A 17,303-nucleotide genomic window follows, 5' to 3' on the forward strand; every position below is an offset into this window, starting at 1 on the left:
ACTCCTTCCTCTCTCCATCACTGCTTTTCCTTCCCTTTCTCCCTGTAATTGGGAAACTGGTTATCACAAGTAAGGGGATTGATCACTTTCACCATTGCCCCCTAAGGATGTTTAATTAACGTTGGCATTGTGTACCTTACTTTGCAGATTCCTTCTACCTCCCTTGCTACAATCATAAACACTATAACAGCCACAAACACTGGAGATTGGGAAAGATTATTCTCCTTGCAGTTGTTTCCTTGGAAAGAGATGGCAAGAAACTTGACAAGGACATCCTAAAAGAAAAGTAAAAAAGGATCTTCCAACAAGCTATGAAAATGAGTTTGCACAAAACTTAAACAGGAAAGAAATTTCCTTTTTGTTAGAAAAATCCATCAGTAAGTCTGTACATTTTGGGAGATAATTTGTCTTTGAGATGTGCCTGAAGCTTCTTACATTTGACTTTTTTAAAGCAAGCCTGACAAATGATGTGGGAATATTCTGCAAGGATGATTCTTAGGAAATTAATCTTCAGGTGTACCAAGCTTCATCTCTCTCCCACTTCCACAGTTTTGCATTTAAAAAAAAAATAACAACACTGGGAAGTTTTCATAAATCATGTAAAAGTCACAGTTACTTCAAAAGAAGAAAGTTGTGTGATCAAACTATAGAAATAGAAGACAATCAACAGAGCATTAGAAATACTCAGAAAGTTATTAGGCATATCACTAAACTCAAACCTTAACTCACACTCTTCTCTCTGGGAAATACCTAGTACCATATCATACTATACAAGTACTAAGTAGTATTTAAATAGGTCCAATCCAAAATTCTGTTGACCATTCAGATTAGGTAACACTTTGAGAAACTAAAATCAAGCATACCAAGCAAAGGAGGAAACATGAGCCCTTATTTATGTGGTCACTTGATGCAGTAACTTACTTCCCCATCTAAACCAAAAGATTTTTCCAAGACACGTAAGAGAACATTGTATTTTGGCATAGAATAAATAGGAGTTATATAGCAAAAATGCATAAGCATCCATTCAAAGCCTCACAGAAGAAAATGCAAAACTGATTAAGAAAGGTAATGGAAATTTTATGGCTGATGCACACATAAATGGAAAACCAGCAATAAATTTATCATGCTATTAGACTACAGCATATACTAAATTAATTGGAACTAACCCAGTCTACAATATTATCTGTTTTATTTATTTATTTTGAATGTGATTAATGAGTTTGGGAAAAAAAATAAAAGCCTTTTGACTTTTTTCCCTCACTCCTCCATGCCATTTGGCCCTGTGCTCACGGCTTTGGTGTCGAACAAGACCTGTGAGGAGCAACTGCTGAAGACTGCCTGGTGCCCAGGTCAGGGCTTGCACTGCCCAGTGGCCGTGGGGTTGCCTGTGGTCCCTGGGGACAGAGGGTCCTGCAGGCCTGTCCCACAGCACCACCACCATTGCTCACTGCTCCCACCCTGCAGAGACAGCCAACATGCCTGGAGGGTGACAGGGCTCAGCACTGTCTGTGCATGCTAAGACAAGTCCATTGTGTAATTCAGCACAGCATTATGGCACAGCCCCGTGACATCCTAACTAGCTATTTCATCCTGTTGCAGCCAAACACCAGTCTCCTTTCTTATTTTGCTGTTTTTAACTGGCCTACAGGAAAACATGATGCCTACAGGAACATAAGTGCTGCATTCTATTGCCCTCAGCTCCTTCTCAGAGCTGACTTTTTTGATAAGCTTCAATTAATTAGAGCCTCCAAATCTCCACATGCTTCAGCTGTGCCCCTTTGGCTATAAATTTAATTGACTGCCACCCCCCACACAGCTGAGCAGGCAAGCACACTCAGCTGTCTCTAATTCTGTTGTCTGAAAGGTGAACCCTGGCACATTTAAGCACCAGCTGAAGGCACAACCTGGAGGCACGCACCTGTTTCCCATTGGAGAATAAAGGCTAACACAGAAACCTACTGACAGAGGACACACACACATCAAGGGACAAAATTAAAGATAAGAATTTTTACTTTATTAAAAAGAAGCACCCCCACAGCAGCCCACGAGAAGGGGCCCCTCAGAGAGCAGCCCTCAGCCTGCCCTGGGCGCCTCCTGTCCACCACAAGAAGCTCCTCCTGCCCCTCACAGCCCTCCTCCCAGTGCCGCCACCGTTAACAGCCACCCCTCCCCACCCTAACCGCCACCCTTAAAAGTCGTAAGCGGCCTCGCCCCACCCCTTAAATAGGGCCCTCAGCTAGCCCCACCCCCTCGGCCCGTGCGCAGCTCGACGCGGGGCACTCTGGGTAATGTAGTCCCTGCCGCCAGCGGCCTCGTTGTGACAGGCGGGGGGGGGGGGGGGTTCTCTCCGCAAGGCATCATGGGCCTTGTAGGACCGGGCGCGCGAGCCAATCGAAGCCCTTATTTGGGAAGACCCTCTCGCGTGGCCGGCGCACGCGCAGTCCTTCTCGCGACCCCATTGGCTGGTGGGAGGGCGTGACGGCCGCCGAAGCCCGCCCCCCGGCCAATAAAAGCGGGCCATGTAGCACGAGCCGCTCCCTGGGCGGGCTGCGTGCAGCGCCGCCGCCGGCTGCCGCTTACCTCCCGTCAGCGCGGGCAGCGGATTGGCGGGGCCAGGCCGGGGGTGGGGCCAAGGGGCCGGGCTCGGGCTCCGGCGGCGGCGGCCGGGAGGAGGCGGCGGGGATGGGGCGGCTGCGCCTGCTGCTGCTGCTGGGCGCCGCCGCGCTCGGGGCCGCCGCGCTGGCGGCAGCCGGTAAGTGCCGGGCTCCTCTCGCCCTCCCTTCCCGTCCCTTTCGTTCCCTCTCGCCGGGCTGCGGCCTCGCCCCCGGGCCTGCCGCAGGGGGACGTGCTGGGGGGGAGGGTGCGGCCTGCCCCGGGGCCCGGCGCTGCCTGCAGCAGCCGTGGGGAGCCGAAATCCGCCCCCCTGCGTGGTGTCTGCCCCCTCCCCGGGGGGCGCTTCGTGGCCCAGCGGCTGGCAGCGCCGGGGCTGGTGGTGCCAGGCCGGCCGGGCAGTGCTGGGCCCGCACAGCGCTCCTGGGGCCTGCCCTGTACCCCTGCCCTGCACCGCTCCTACTGCCCGGTGCTCCGGGCGTGCTGTCACCGGTTCCTGCCTGGGTATCGCTTCTCGCTCGCTACCGAGGGAACGGGGGGGGGGAGTGCACAGGGCATTTCTCTGCATAGAGAGATCTTAAATCCTGGGAGCTCCTTCAACACACAGCCTTGTCCGGGGCTGCTTGGGGTGTGCTTTTAGACTCTCAGTGAAAAGTCAAGAAAGTAACCTCACCTCTTTTCTAGAGGGAAGTTCAGTGGTCTGGGGTTTGTTTTCGTGAGTGCAGTAGGAAGTTAAATGTTTGAACTGTTATTGCAGTTCATATGGGGTATCAAGCATAGCTATATGAGCTTAGTGTGTAATGCTGTAAGCCAGCAGAGCACTCACTAAAGTGTGGGAAAGACACGTACAAGCTTTATGAAGCTGGGGGGGGGGCACTGAGACTGTCTGAATGATGTGTTCACCCTGATAGCATCTCTAAAGTCAAAAGTTAAGAGGAGACTCTTCAAGTGAAATGAACCATCTGTTACGTACATGGAAGCTATGTGTCAAAAGCATGGGCTGTGAACTGTACAGCTGTGGCTGTGGTAGCTTATAGGATGTGGGTCTGCTGTCTTGACTGCTTTGCCACTATCACGTAGTTGTGTTTGTGAGTGTGAGGCTCCTGCAGCCCACATCAGCCTTGAAGAAAAGTATGGTTACAGGCAATTGAATTAGTACAATTAATAGGCCCAAGGCAGCCCATGATATAGTGCCTGGCAGATAAGGTGCTCTTGCCAGGCTAAAATCACTGCTTTTTTTAAATGTTCATTAATACCCAGAAATAGTTAGGGGGGACTGTTAGATTATAACAGGAAGACCTTTCTTGCTCCTAATTTGTCTTCATTCTTAAAGAAGAAAAATTGCTTCATAGGTGTTTGGGTTTCCTGCAGTAATACCTTGTCTGGTCCACGCCTAGCAGCTGTGTTTACTGTCTTTGAACAGTTGGTCATTGTTAATGTCTGGAAATGATTACCTGGAATCTAAGTATATTGTAGGGAGAGATCTTAAAAAGGTTAAAGAAAAATGGTTTAACTATTTTTTAACTTAAAAAACAGTATTTTTTTTGTCAGCCACTTAGCTGTAAATTCCATTTTTGTAGTCATTGTCTGTTTAAATCAATTTCTTGAAAATGCAAAGTGAACACAAGTAAACGTAGGCCTAAAAAATGTGTGCTATTTGTTTAAAGATACAATATTCATACAGATTATGAAGAAATTGAAAGTTGGGTGTGAGGAAAGAATGTGAAGGAGTCTGTGGGGCACTGGCAAAAAAGCAGCTAAAAAGGGTAGCTGTTCCAGTGAGAGGTAGCAATCTGCTGTTTATCACAGCAGCGATGGCCTTCTGCTTCTGTTGATCATTTATTAAGAATGTTAGGGGGAAAAAAAAGCCTTCTCTTATTTGTTTCTGATTGCAGGTGTTATTTGATTCCTGGTATTCTGCCTTGCTCACAGGCCTGAGGAGGCAGAAGTTCCTTCATTCTGCCTGAGGAGAGGAAGTGGTTCTTGCTCAGGCTGCCCTGCAAATTCCTTGGCTAATGTCAGTGCTAGGCAGAGCTTTTTCATACTGGTATTAGCTGGTAGGACAACTGAGTATAGGCATATAATAGATGCTTGCATCTGTGCTGCTAAAACTCAGACCTAGCTGGAAAATGTTTCTTCAACTTGTTGCGTCCTTGGGAATCTCAGTTCCTACAGAGGCACTGCTGCAGAGTAAGTTTTGTAAACAGCTACCCAGCAATTGCAAGGAGGCTGAAAAAAGATTTGTATTCAGGAGGACGGTTGACCTATATCTTAATCTTGTAATTGCCCTAAAATGAGGACACTGCAAAGATTGTAGCTGGGTGCGATTTACTTGCTGCCAGGGATAATTTGAAACTAGTCCTGCTGAATAGATGCCACACAAGGATTTTGCTCGACCTACCTCATGTTTCATAGGTTCATGTGGTAGGAACAGCATCTATGCTATTGTGTGGCTCTGGTGTCCATTTCTTTTCTGAATTTAACAAATGAAAAATTGATAAGGAGCAGTCTTAGGTAATTTTATCTTAATATTTTCCTTGTTCCTGCAAAAGTAGGGTAAACTGGGCTTGCATTCTGTATCAAAGTCTTAACTAGATACTGACACAAAAAGAATGTTGAAAGAAGTAAAAGTGCCACAGAGAATCTCTAGTACAGTGGTAGCCAAACTTCTTTTGATCATGCATTCCTATCAGTAAAAAAAAAAAATTCAACATCCATTAACTTACAATTAAATATACATACTTATACTTTGCTGATATTATGCATCTCATAATGCGTATAAAATAGGCATTTAAAAGTATGAGATAAAGATTAAATAAACACTATTTTTGTTTTATTTATTAATGGTACAAAAAGGCTAGTTTTGTACACCACAATATATGTGGTACATGTACTCCCCTAGCTGGTTGCCTTGTGATAGTGTTGGAAACTTAAAAAGCCTGGCAAAAAACTGGAAGGGAACTGACTGGCAGTTACCGCTTAGGACACTTGTCAGATCTTTGGGAGATTGCCCACTGCTTGCAGTTACTGAATTTTTAGTTATTTCCCAAAGATGAGCAACCAGTCTGATGTTAAAACCAGTAGTCTTAGTTGTCTGGTGGTAGTAGTAGTAGCAGCTCTTTAGCTTTACAGACTGACAGTTGATTTGTTCTTCTAAAACACTAAAACTTGGGAGCTGCTGGGCTCTTTCAACCTCGTGACATTCTCTGAATCACACTGCATAGTTCCTACTACTCGTGCCCTCCGTAGTACTCTGTTGAAAATGTCAATTCTAGCAAAATGTTGGGTTCTTATTATCTTGCATAAGCTGCTAGAGTACTTCTGGTGTATTTAAATAGGCTCATTGAACAGTAGTTTTTCTGAGGAAAAATACTTTTTTTTTTTTATAAAGCTGATTGTAATAATATAAGAAGTAGTGGATAGCTGAAGCAAGCATTTAGCTGCATGGAGTGCCCTAAAATCCTAGCTGAGCCTGAGAGCACCCAGCAGTGCCTCTGGTTCAGCACTGTTTGTAAGTGAAGCTCTGTGTGATCTTGTCAGCTGCCTGTTTCAGGCACAAGTATTTTTGCCTACCCTTTCCTTTTAATGCATGTTGGTGTCTTTCTAATTTGTTTAACAAAAGGTAGGATTGACTTCCTTTTTTTTTTCCCAGAAGGTTTTTTTCATTGGGTGTGTTACCAAGGTTGCCTAATTCTATAAAAAGTCTGTTACATTTGCTTTTGGTTTTGCCTGTGGAAAAACAAATTAAACTATCAGCTTTAATCTCTGAAGCAGGTGCACAAACACAACATCAGTGGCTTTAGTCAGTAGTTGAGCCTTGACTAATAAGCTGTTCTTAGGTCAAACTGTGACCTTCCCCAGATCTTTCATTAATGCTTTCAGAAGTTTTCTCAAGTGTTTCTTAGAAGTAGATAAACTTCTATGGGTAGTGTGTGCATATTAGTCAGCAGTCCTGTGGAGAAACACTGCTGTAAGTCATCTCTAGTAATGTTATCTGTTATAACTGCAACCTTGTCTGTTTTACTTACAAGGAAGTCTAGGAGCCAAGAACAGTTAAACTCAGCTTGTTGCTTTAGATATATTTTGGAATGAATTGTTAAAGTGCAACTCTTCAATAACAGCGCTGGCTCCTTCAGAGGGAATTCAGGTGATGCAATACATCTGAAACAGGGTGAGTTGCTTTCAAGGAAGAAGAGCAGATGTAGTGAGCTGTAGATTGTTGGATCAGTTGTCTCCTGCCTTTCAGCTCAGTAATCCTTTTGCCTTGAATGTGAAGTCATAATACAAATGTTCTTTGGTATATGTGCATAAATAACGTGCACTTTTTATATTTGTCATTGTGGTCTTACATGGTGAAGTCAACCTTCCAGAAATTGAAATCAAAGCTTTTACAAAAAATTAGAATGGTCTAGTGCTGTATCAGGAACGGAGGTGGATTTTTATTTTTTTATTTATTTTTGACCAGACAACAACAGATACCCTAGTTGGTATAACTATCAAAAATAACATGTTACTACAGAAACAAGCACTGTGTATTTTGTACTTATTAATAGCAGTATACAGTCTACTTAGGTAGCTTCACCCTCTCCTTTTTCCCCACTCCAGAAGCATGCGTGAATCTCCTGGCGGACTCCAGAGGCTGAAGTTGCACTGATAGAATATGGCTTTACATCAAATTTGTTTATAATAGTAGAGTGTAATTCCTGGGGATCATTTTAAACTGTCTGTCAAACAGCTCCCAAATAGGGAGGACCAGCAAATATCCCAGATATGTACATACTAAATGTATTCAAAAGCCAGCTGTTATGTGGTAGTCTGAAGTACTAATATTCAGTGGTAGGACGTCTTCAGACTTACCATTCTTCTCTGTTAGAATCCTCAAGCTGGGAAGCACAGTGGTCTCTGTTTAAAATGCAGCTAGGCCTGTTTTTCTTTTGGTATTTTTTCCAAATCAGTGCTTGTTCTTAGGCTGGTTGCCTGGTTGCTACTTGCAGGGTCTGTTTCAACTTAAGTACTCTGTGGTGTCTCCACTACCTTTTCTGAAGAGCTCTTCACACTTTCTTTTTTGGACTTGTAGAGTACAGCTGCCTACCCACGCAGGCTGTTCTAAACCTTTTTTAATCCTGTGTCTGCAGGGAGTCAAACTCATTGAGCTCTGCGTCCTCTTCAGTAAGCTCAGTAGACAGATCTGTTTGAGTTACTTTTGCATTGCTTTTGCAGCTTCACTTACGATAACAATTTTTCTTTTTTTTAAAGTTATGCTCCCACAGCTTAAAGTTGATGCTCATGTTTTCGCATGCCTGTTCTGACCAAAGATTAGACCTCAAAAAATAGAATAGAAATGATTTGAGTCTCTGGAATCTGGCTTCCAAGATTTGCCTTTTTGTTGCAAATATCTGCAGCTGCACCATTATGATGATAATCTTCAAAACATGAAACTGGTGATTCATGGCTTGTCCTGTCAGAGATGACTGATTTCTGGTAAAGCATGTCACTTGCATGAGGATGAAAAGTATGCAAGTTTTTTTTTTTTTGCTTGCTGCCAAATGCATACACAGTCAGCAGTTCTGTAAACTTGTAGAGTTTTGCTGATGTTCAGTATTTGTGTGGGGATTCTTTGATAGCGAGCTGTAACATGCTAAGTGGTGTACCTCATGTACAAGCTGTCAGTTCAGGTAACCTTTCTACTTGTGCAGCTCTCTAGCCCATCAGTGTCTTCTACTTCTGTAGGGTATTTCCCAACCCAAAATCTCAGGGTTGGGGGGAGGAATTTGTAAATGTAGTAGGGCTTAGCGGCACTATTGCTTAGCTACTTGTTCAGATTTTAAGTTTTTTGTTACAGTGAGTTGTGTATGGGAGAGAGAGAAGCCTATAACATTTTCTTTGAGATGTTTCTTATTTACCTAAATGAGGTGGTGTCAGATCCTGATGACTGAATCAGTCATGCTTCAGCTGTGATAGTGTTAGAGACTTTCCATCAAGATGATAGTGCAAATAAAGTTCTGTGAAGTGCAGTGGGTAGCCCTTTAAAATTACAGGAACTAAAATTCAGAGACAACTGCAAAACAGTGGTGTAAAACTGTCATAAGTGAGCTTTTCTGATGATCTTTTCCCTCCATTTTACCTCCATTCCTTTTGCTTTTTAGTAGGTTTCTGCCTAATGGCCTTTCTTATTTACTGTTTCTTCTCTTTCTGGTCTTTCTAACCAGTTAGATAGCCCTTTCAGGTGAGAAAGGGAACAGTTAAACAAGGCTTGCATCTCTTGAATGGTACCTTAGAAGCTGTGAGACATCACTTTAGCTCTATTCTTAAGAGAAACCTCTGCCCAAAGGTTTGAGTCTGGTGACTGTGCAGAATGAATTGGTATTCCTCTGTGAAGAGTAATGTTTAATTATAAGTGAGGTGGTGCTAATGTGACTGGTCACTAATGAAGCTGTTTATACTAAAGCTGATTTGATGACTCAAATCCTCGGGTTCCACAGGTTGTTTTCACTTGCTATGTACCTTTTCAAGCAGTTTACCTGAACTGGAACAATTCAGATTATATGGTTAATCTAGAGATTAATTTGGGTTAAAAATTAATATTTTGGATATTGAACAAAATTGTATATTTTAGAAAAATGGTAAAATATAATACCATTTAGAAATAAATTATGGGAAAGTGTTTTTTTAATGACTTCTTCTTTTTGCAGATGAAGAGGGAAATCAAGATGAATCCCTGGAGCCAAAGGTAAGGAAATACATTTCTAGTCATTCTGTCTTTTTTTCTTGTGGATTGAGAACAAGGGTCTGAAATTCCAGAACTGTAATTTGATTCTTGTTTTAAAATGTTCTGTAGCTTTCACTGTTTAACTTCTGTGTAACAGAAGTTACTGTTGTGCTATATCTTTTGAAGTGCATCTTTCACAAAAGTAGAAGTGAATAGATGAAAGCTGGTAGCAGTAGCTCAATTTACTTCTGGTACTGCTCTTTAAATGTCATATCTTTAAAAAGTAATCATTTTTCTAACTGCTCCTGTTGTATTTCTAATCTAAAATACGTGGCTGCTCTCTTTCAGACTTTAGCTGCAGAGGACCAGGTAAAGGACCATTCCACGGGAACTCGAGTGGTAGCAGGCCAAATCTTCCTTGAATCAGGGAAGTCAGACCCTCAATCTGAGGATGAAGAGAACTTTCACAGTCAAGAGGAAGAAAAAGAGAATTCACTGGAAGAGTTGAACTCTCTAGAAATGTCCAACCTACTAAATAAAGAATTGGAAGAAGCAGAAATACAGAGTCCAGGTAACTGCTCATAAGCTTTTGAATGAGTGGCAAGAAAGACACATCTGAGTAACTGTGGGTTGTAGATAAATTGTCATTTTGAACATATTTAAAAAAAGAAACATCTGAGTTTTTCCAGAAGTGAATGGTGATTGGTGCCTTTTTTTATCAGGAAGTAATGTGAAACTTTCAAATATACCTGTTTGAAGTTTTAGTGTTTTTTTTTAGATTCATTTTCAAGGTTTTTCATAACTCTTACTGCTTTCATCTTCCTGGAAAGCTTAAGCTATCAAATGGATAGAGTATGAATTTCTTTATACATGACTCAGGTACACATACTATACTGTGTGTATGTATATAGTAACTGTAGAAAGAAATTGCATCAGTGTTACAGTCTACTGGCTGTATGCCTGGAGAATGGTTTGACAGAGGAAACAAACTGTGATACGAAGACAAGTTTCTTAGGAGCATTAGGGCAACACCTAAATTGCATTTAAACTTCAATAAGTTTGCAAATACAGGTAAAACCTTGTGTTCTTGTGCCAAAGTTCAGCAGGAAATTCTAGTATATCTTTTTTACTTACAGTAATATGAATTTAATATGATTATTTTGGACTTAGTAGTGGATGATACTTGGATGGCACAGTTTTGAGTACTCCAGCCTTTGCAGCAAATTCTGTTTTTTACTTGTTCATGAAAAGTAAATCTTCAACCAAAAAGTATAGTTACATGGTAATACTAAGCTGGCTATCTTCTTAATTCATGTCTTAAATATCTAAAGAAAACAGGAATAATGAATAGGGTCTCTGTTACTTTGTTTTTCAGTATTTTCTAATAAGCCTTTCTTATTGATGCAGAACTAGTATACAGTTAGTAAAAAGTCACTAATAGGATTCAATACTGCTGTTGAGAGGTGTGATGTTGTACAGGGAAAAAGTATATAAAGACCACTAAATAGCTTTCTGTCACAAAGTGGTGAACTAAGCACCATATGTACTCAGTGCAGTCTATTTCAGAAGTAAACTTTAAGATTTTTATCTTACATAAGATGTGACCAGATGGCTTGGTCCTGAGTATTGCTTGTAACTAAGGTTTTTAACTATGCTTGTCAAAATACTGCTTGCAGGTGACTTTAAAAACTGTAAGCTTACTTGTCCTGCTCAGTTCTTTTGAACCTGCTATGAAGTAAGTTAGTGGTGTGGATGGAAGGATTACTGTTTTTATCTGTAATGCAATTCTGAAGGAAAGGCGCTTGTATTCTGTGAGGGAGGGGAAAAAACTGCTAAAGGAAAACTCCAGTCAGGCTTTTTAACTGAGTGGGACAGGAGCCTACCTCAGATACATCTTTTGCTCATGTGCATGGTGATTGTATGAAAAATATTTTTCAAGTTTCCACATGCATCTTGGAGGTTATTGAGCAGGGAAAATTTCATCTTCAGAAACTTAGTACAATTAAGGCTCTCCTTTAAAGAAAAGTTCTCTTCCTCTTCAGTGTCCTATTATCTTCTAATCAGTGAAGAGTTCTTGTGTGTATAGGTTAATATATATATATTCATACTCTTATTTTCCATGGTTTTGTTAATGCAGAACTGTATAGTTTTTGTTGAAAACTGCTCGCTAGTTTGTACAGAGCTGGCAATTCCTGCCACATTTGTCTTCCTGTTTGGAGGAATCTTTCAGTGATAGTACTTCTCTGTAATATTTTAAGCAATCTATATTCAGGTTTCTTCCAGTGTAAAGTTATGAAATGTAAATAAGGACAACATGATAAAACACCATGTACACACCTGTTTTGCTCTGAATAAATCTTTGTGTGCCCAAATTGACAAAAATTATCCTCCATGTAAATTACATGTATTATATTCCTTAAGTATATGATGAACTGCTGTTAACATTTTATCCTGTAATAGCATGGTTTTGTTGCTTCAGGAGTTAATATTTGTGGCTATGTGGGGGGAAAACTGCATTATGGAAAAATATACAGAATTTTAAAAGGCAAAGGGGAGGACTGGGTGGGAGTAATTTCATAACTTTCAGTGTACAACTAACTCTTACACACAGCATTGTCACAAATAGCTTGTGTCCAATTGCTCTCACTATAGGAGGTAGTGTTATACTTGCTATACAAGTAAAGTTTCAAATTCCAAGTTGTGTTAACATCCTGGACCTGGAGTTTGCTCATAGCGATAAGAGGACCCATCTGTTGTAGTTGCATGTACTTTTAGCATGAGTTTGTGCATTACCCAATGGCTAACAGATGTCTAAAGTGATTCAAGGCTAATTACATATAGACATTTTTTTTCCAGTTTCTGAAAATAACTGTTCTGTGTTAAGAGGTAATAAACTTGGGTGGGGATATATGCCAAGGAACCGAATTCTGAAGAGCAATTTGAGCAAGCTAATTCTGGGATTTTTTAATTAAAAAAAAGGTATGGTCTCTAGGCTTTATAAAAATGGTATAGTCTCTAGAAGAACAAGCTCTGTTGACAGCCACAAGAACTAGAAACTTAACTTGAAAAAACAGGGTAACTGGCATTCTCAATTGCATGTCTCTGCAAATGTCTTTAGATGAAGCTAACTTCTGGATTTAGCATAGCAAAACAAAACTTTATAAAAGGCTAATAGAATTAATCTGCATTTTCAAAAACTTAAGATAATTCTTAGTCATTATAGAAGGTTGACTTAAAATACTGCAGCACTGGAATCACTTAACCTTTGTCTAGTGCTTGAGAAATCAGAGTGCTGAAAGTAATCTGGAATGCAACTTTTAACTGGTGAAAGGAAATAAAGATTTCAAAACAAGTATGTACAACAGTAAAAAGTGATGGGGCTCACACTGATAAGTTGTATTTTCTAAATGTACTCCTTTCTGATACTCAAGTATTTCCAGTAGCACATTTAATAGTTCTGTTGCATGGCTACATCTTGCGCTATGGCTAAAATGAATAAATGCACTAGAATGCACTCAGTGGGTAGTCTTTTGCATGAGGAAGGGAGTACAGAGAAGTGAAAGTAAAAGGAAGGACCGTCTGTTGTGGTAGGCAAAATACATATATATAACTGATCTGCATTCTACACTAAAAGTATTTTCTTTGCTTAGAAATAAGGAATAGAAGAAATTGCATACTTTTACTTTCAATTAAGAAAAGGAACAGTAACATTTTTGAAGTGCTCTTTAGGAAAGCAACTGCTTTTTCAGGCTTTTGTAAGTTAGAAACTTTACTGAAAACTTGATGAAATGCAGTTTTTAACTTGACAGAAGTTAATATCAACATAGGAGTGCTTTACTATTTATAGTAGATGACTTCATAGAATAAAGGGAAGCAGTCTTACTCCTGGGTATCTATTTTCAGTTTTGACAGCTATTGGAGGTACTGCGGATGGTGAACCTTGTCACTTCCCCTTTTTGTTCATGGAGAAGGAGTATGCAGAGTGCACTGCAGATGGGAGGGAAGATGGCAGGCTTTGGTGTGCAACAACCTATGATTACAAGAAAGATCAAAAGTGGGGCTTCTGTGAAAGTAAGTAACCTGATGTCTTTGTTCTTGTCCAAGGAATGGTTTCTTAACTCAGTGTTCTCATACCTCCTTATGTCCCCTATTAAAAGGTCTAGAAGTCCTGGTCATGTATTAATGGTCACCTTGTATAAGAAATGATAAAGGCAAAGCTCTCATGGTAGGAAATATTGGAAAAGATCATAATGCAAATGCAACTTACAAAGCTTTGGGGAAATCTTGCAGTGGAGACACCTGTAAAACTCACTTTCAGAGGCTGTAGAAGTGTAGGGGTTTGGCAGTGTTCCACATTATACTTGCTGATTTGTTGTACACAGGCGACAGTTTCCTAGAAAACATTCTCCTGAAGGAGGACCTTTCTTCTTTGCACATCTTGCTTTGGAGCAATGAAAGGAATGCTTTAACAACAAACTTGTATGAGAGAGGTCACATGGGAAGAAACCACTCACAAGATAATCAATGACTCCTTTACATAGCTTTTAATCACATGGGGTTGCTTATTGGTATTCAGAAACACCATTTTGGTTATATTTACCCTTGGAACAAATAGGGATTTTTGAACAGATAGTCTTGAAGATGTGTAATTGGAGATCTTAATGTTTTGGGGTTATTGTTTTTTTTAAAAGCTGAAGAGCAGTCTAATAAGCGAAGGCAAATGCAAGAAGCTGAGGATGTCTATCAGACCGGAATGAAAATCCTTAATGAAAGCAGTAAAAAGGCTCAGAAGAAAGAGTAAGTCCACCCTCTCCATTCCCAGATGAGAATGACTACATAGCTGATCAGTCTGACTTAACTAAGAACCAACCTAAATGAGATTTCCTGAGACTTCTCCCACTTTATGGAACTTAGCATCATGTTAGGCAGTGATGGTACTGAAAATTAATTGTGATTTGAGGGCATTTAGAAAGAAAACTTGTTTGCTTTCCTCTAACTACACAAACTATGCATTTCTGAAGTGGGTGTCTTCAAAACAGTTTAATGCAAGGTGGTGCTGCAGTTTTCTAGCTACAATCTAAATGTGGAAGCCATGTTGAAAGAAACTAAGAATGTGATAAGAGGTAATTGACATGCCCCTTTTCATGTTTCTTACAGTCTTTTCATTCTGTTTCAAAGGTGAATGAGCAGGAAAGATAAGCATTTCTTATCCTGCTCTGTTTTTGCTCTTGCTTTCTGATGGTCTCAGCAGAAAAATAGCATTAAACCTATTCTCAATAAATGTAATAATTAGCATTGTGTGAGAGAAAAGGGTAATGCATGTTGAAGAAATCAAAGCAAAGAGTAGAAAGAAATGAATGTTCTATTCATTCTGGTCTTTTTACTTTCTACTCTGTAATATAACCAATTGTTGGTGAAATAGTTGTCAGTTACTAAAATTAATAGTAGCTAACTTAGAACCTCCTGGTAGTCATGTTTATAACTTCATCAGCAAGTGGTGACTTCAGGGTAGTGATTATTCTGTAAGCGTTATTACCATGTAAATTCCTTGGTCAAGATAAGGAGGCATATTCCTACTTTATGTATCAGGAAGCTGAATGACAGCTAGAGGCTGCCTATCACACCTTGGCTAAGATAAAAAGGAGCCAGCCACTCTTACAATCTGGCTAGTATTTTTTCTAAAAAAGACTTTCAAAAATTCATAGACTATTTTATACTACAAGTACTCTTGAACACATTGCATTTTCTTAGAAGATCAAATCATGTGAGGAACCAAGTGTGCTTCAGCTTGTACCTAAAGAAAGTGAAGAGGAAGAAAAACAAGTCTCAAAACAGAAAGCAAGAGAAATAAAGAAAAATATTGGCATATTATCAAAGGCCTGTGACAAATCAAACTGAAGCATGTTATATATTGTGTTTGAGGTCACAGTTTTTGAAATTGCTGTGAAATTACTTTTCTAAGTTCTGAGGTTGAAATAGAAACAAGAGTTTCCAGAGAACTTTCTCATAGTTAACATGATGGTTTCATCACAAAACTAATTACATATGCAGTTGTCTTGGACCAAATGTTTAGTATTTTCACCTGAATGACTTTGTACTAAGAGACTCCATAGTCTTTCAGGCTTCTTTTAAATGGCTGTGTTCTGTGAAGGTGTTATAGGTAGTCCTACTAGATATCTAATACAGGACTTAAAACTGCTGCTACAAAAATGCGATTATTTGACCTTAAACTTTTAATGTACTTTGCAGGAGAGGAAATGCGTATTGCTTTGCATGTGGAATAAAGTGAACATTAAAATCTGGTTTGTCTATTAACTAAATCATATGAGCAGTTCCATGGTATAGACAATTCACAGCTGGAACAAATGACTGTAGATGCATTTGTAGAAAACAGGCTTAAAAAAAAAACATCCACCCCCACTCCAAATCTTTTTGGATTTATGAATGGAACCTGTTGGTTTGCTTCAAAGTGACTCAAATTCTTTTCCTTTAAGAGCATATCAGTATCTCCTGAAAGCAGCTGACATGAATCATACAAAAGCAATGGAGAAAGTCTCTTACGCTTTATTGTTTGGGGATTATCTGAAGCAGAACATACAGTCATCGAAAGAATTATTTGAAAAACTAACAGAAGAAGGTTCTCCCAAAGGACAAATGGTATGTATGTCCTTAAATTCTATAGAAGTCTCTTAGATTTATAAATTGGCTTATAGATTGTACTTGTTTTAGATTGGTTATATAGATTGTTCTTCCATCTAGATCAGATGAGAATGATGAGCAGCACCTGTTCCCTGGTTAAAAAAGATAAAAGGGTACTGCTTTTTAAGTTGTCTGAAAACCAGATGTTTTACATCAAGTTTGGAGTTTATTCAGGAAATATTTTTTTATTACTAGTGCTTGCCTAAATATTTCTTAATCCTGACTACACATTGGCTTTACCTCTGTAAATTTCATCAGTTCCTTTGGTTCAAAGATTGTTCCCTAAATGCTGCTAGCCTTACAGAGGGTGCAAGAACAAATTACAAAAGCTGTGTAAAGGAACAGCTTCTGTTTGTATGGTTATGAAGTAAATATTTTTGGAAGTACAAGGTAAACAAATGGAAACAGGTTCTCTCTTCTAGTTCTGAAAAGTAGTATTAAAGTATTAAACTATCAGTAATAGTGTTATTGTGGTCTCTGCTTAGTTTTTTGTTATGACTGACTAGACTTGAGGTTTAAATCAAACCAAGTGGATACAGGTGAATGTAGCCTACAAATCTGCTCTGAAACTGTCAATTTTTTGTGGTTTGTGTGGGATTTCAGATACTGTAGCTTTTCATCTGCAGTTTTATGGTAGGTGGTAGATGTTTATAATCTAAAAGTAATAAACTCTAAGACTCTTGGAAGCTGTTTAGTGGAACAGAACTCCCTTTGTATGTGTGCCTTTCAATGTTAGGGAATTGTTCATGTGGACTTGTTCATAGGTAATGTTGTAAAACATGGCTATTGTCCATTTGTGTCAGTATCTGCATAAACTTATTTGCCACTTGAATTTGTTTTTGAAGTGTCAGTTTCTTTAGGAGTTACATAGTTTCAGTTCTTAGACTTTCAAGTCTCTTGCTGTTACATGTTTGATGTTGGAGCAACAATTTACAGTAGAAAGGAGTGTTGTTTCTAGACTTGATCTTAATAAAACCTTGAGTTTTATTGGTCTAGAATTCAGTACAGTCTGCATGAGATGTTTTTTTCTGTGCTTTCAGAATTGCCTGGAATAGTCTTAGTGCATCATGCAATATGAACACCTTCATATGCTTCATATATCTGCTGTGCCACTAGTTTGAGTCACACAGCTGTAACAGGTGTTAGAGAGAGCAGTACTTATGTAAATTCTAAGAATAAAAATAACTTCTGAAAAAACTTTAGCCAAGCAACTCTTGTTACTCTAACTGCTTATTCTTATGGTCATAAAATGCATCTAATTCATGTCAGAACCGATGCAAAAATA

The 17,303-nt window shown here is 39.7% G+C and overlaps 1 protein-coding gene across 2 annotated transcripts in view; it reads left to right on the top strand.

The window, feature by feature from the left end:
• The first annotated feature begins 2,594 nt into the window (after window positions 1-2,594).
• SEL1L (SEL1L adaptor subunit of SYVN1 ubiquitin ligase) overlaps window positions 2,595-17,303 on the top strand; it is a 30,421-nt gene continuing 15,712 nt past the window's right edge. The window contains exons 1-6 of one of the 2 annotated variants that reach the window (XM_027457957.3): window positions 2,595-2,752; window positions 9,303-9,340; window positions 9,668-9,890; window positions 13,223-13,390; window positions 14,011-14,116; window positions 15,814-15,976. In XM_027457957.3, the coding sequence (XP_027313758.3) occupies window positions 2,683-2,752; window positions 9,303-9,340; window positions 9,668-9,890; window positions 13,223-13,390; window positions 14,011-14,116; window positions 15,814-15,976 (768 nt within the window). In that variant the 5' untranslated portion in view covers window positions 2,595-2,682. The remainder of the gene's footprint in view (window positions 2,753-9,302; window positions 9,341-9,667; window positions 9,891-13,222; window positions 13,391-14,010; window positions 14,117-15,813; window positions 15,977-17,303) is intronic. The other variant, XM_027457956.3, reaches the window with a different exon arrangement.

This window comes from Anas platyrhynchos, chromosome 5, assembly GCF_047663525.1.
Source record: "Anas platyrhynchos isolate ZD024472 breed Pekin duck chromosome 5, IASCAAS_PekinDuck_T2T, whole genome shotgun sequence".
In the NCBI taxonomy this organism is placed as follows: domain Eukaryota; kingdom Metazoa; phylum Chordata; class Aves; order Anseriformes; family Anatidae; genus Anas; species Anas platyrhynchos.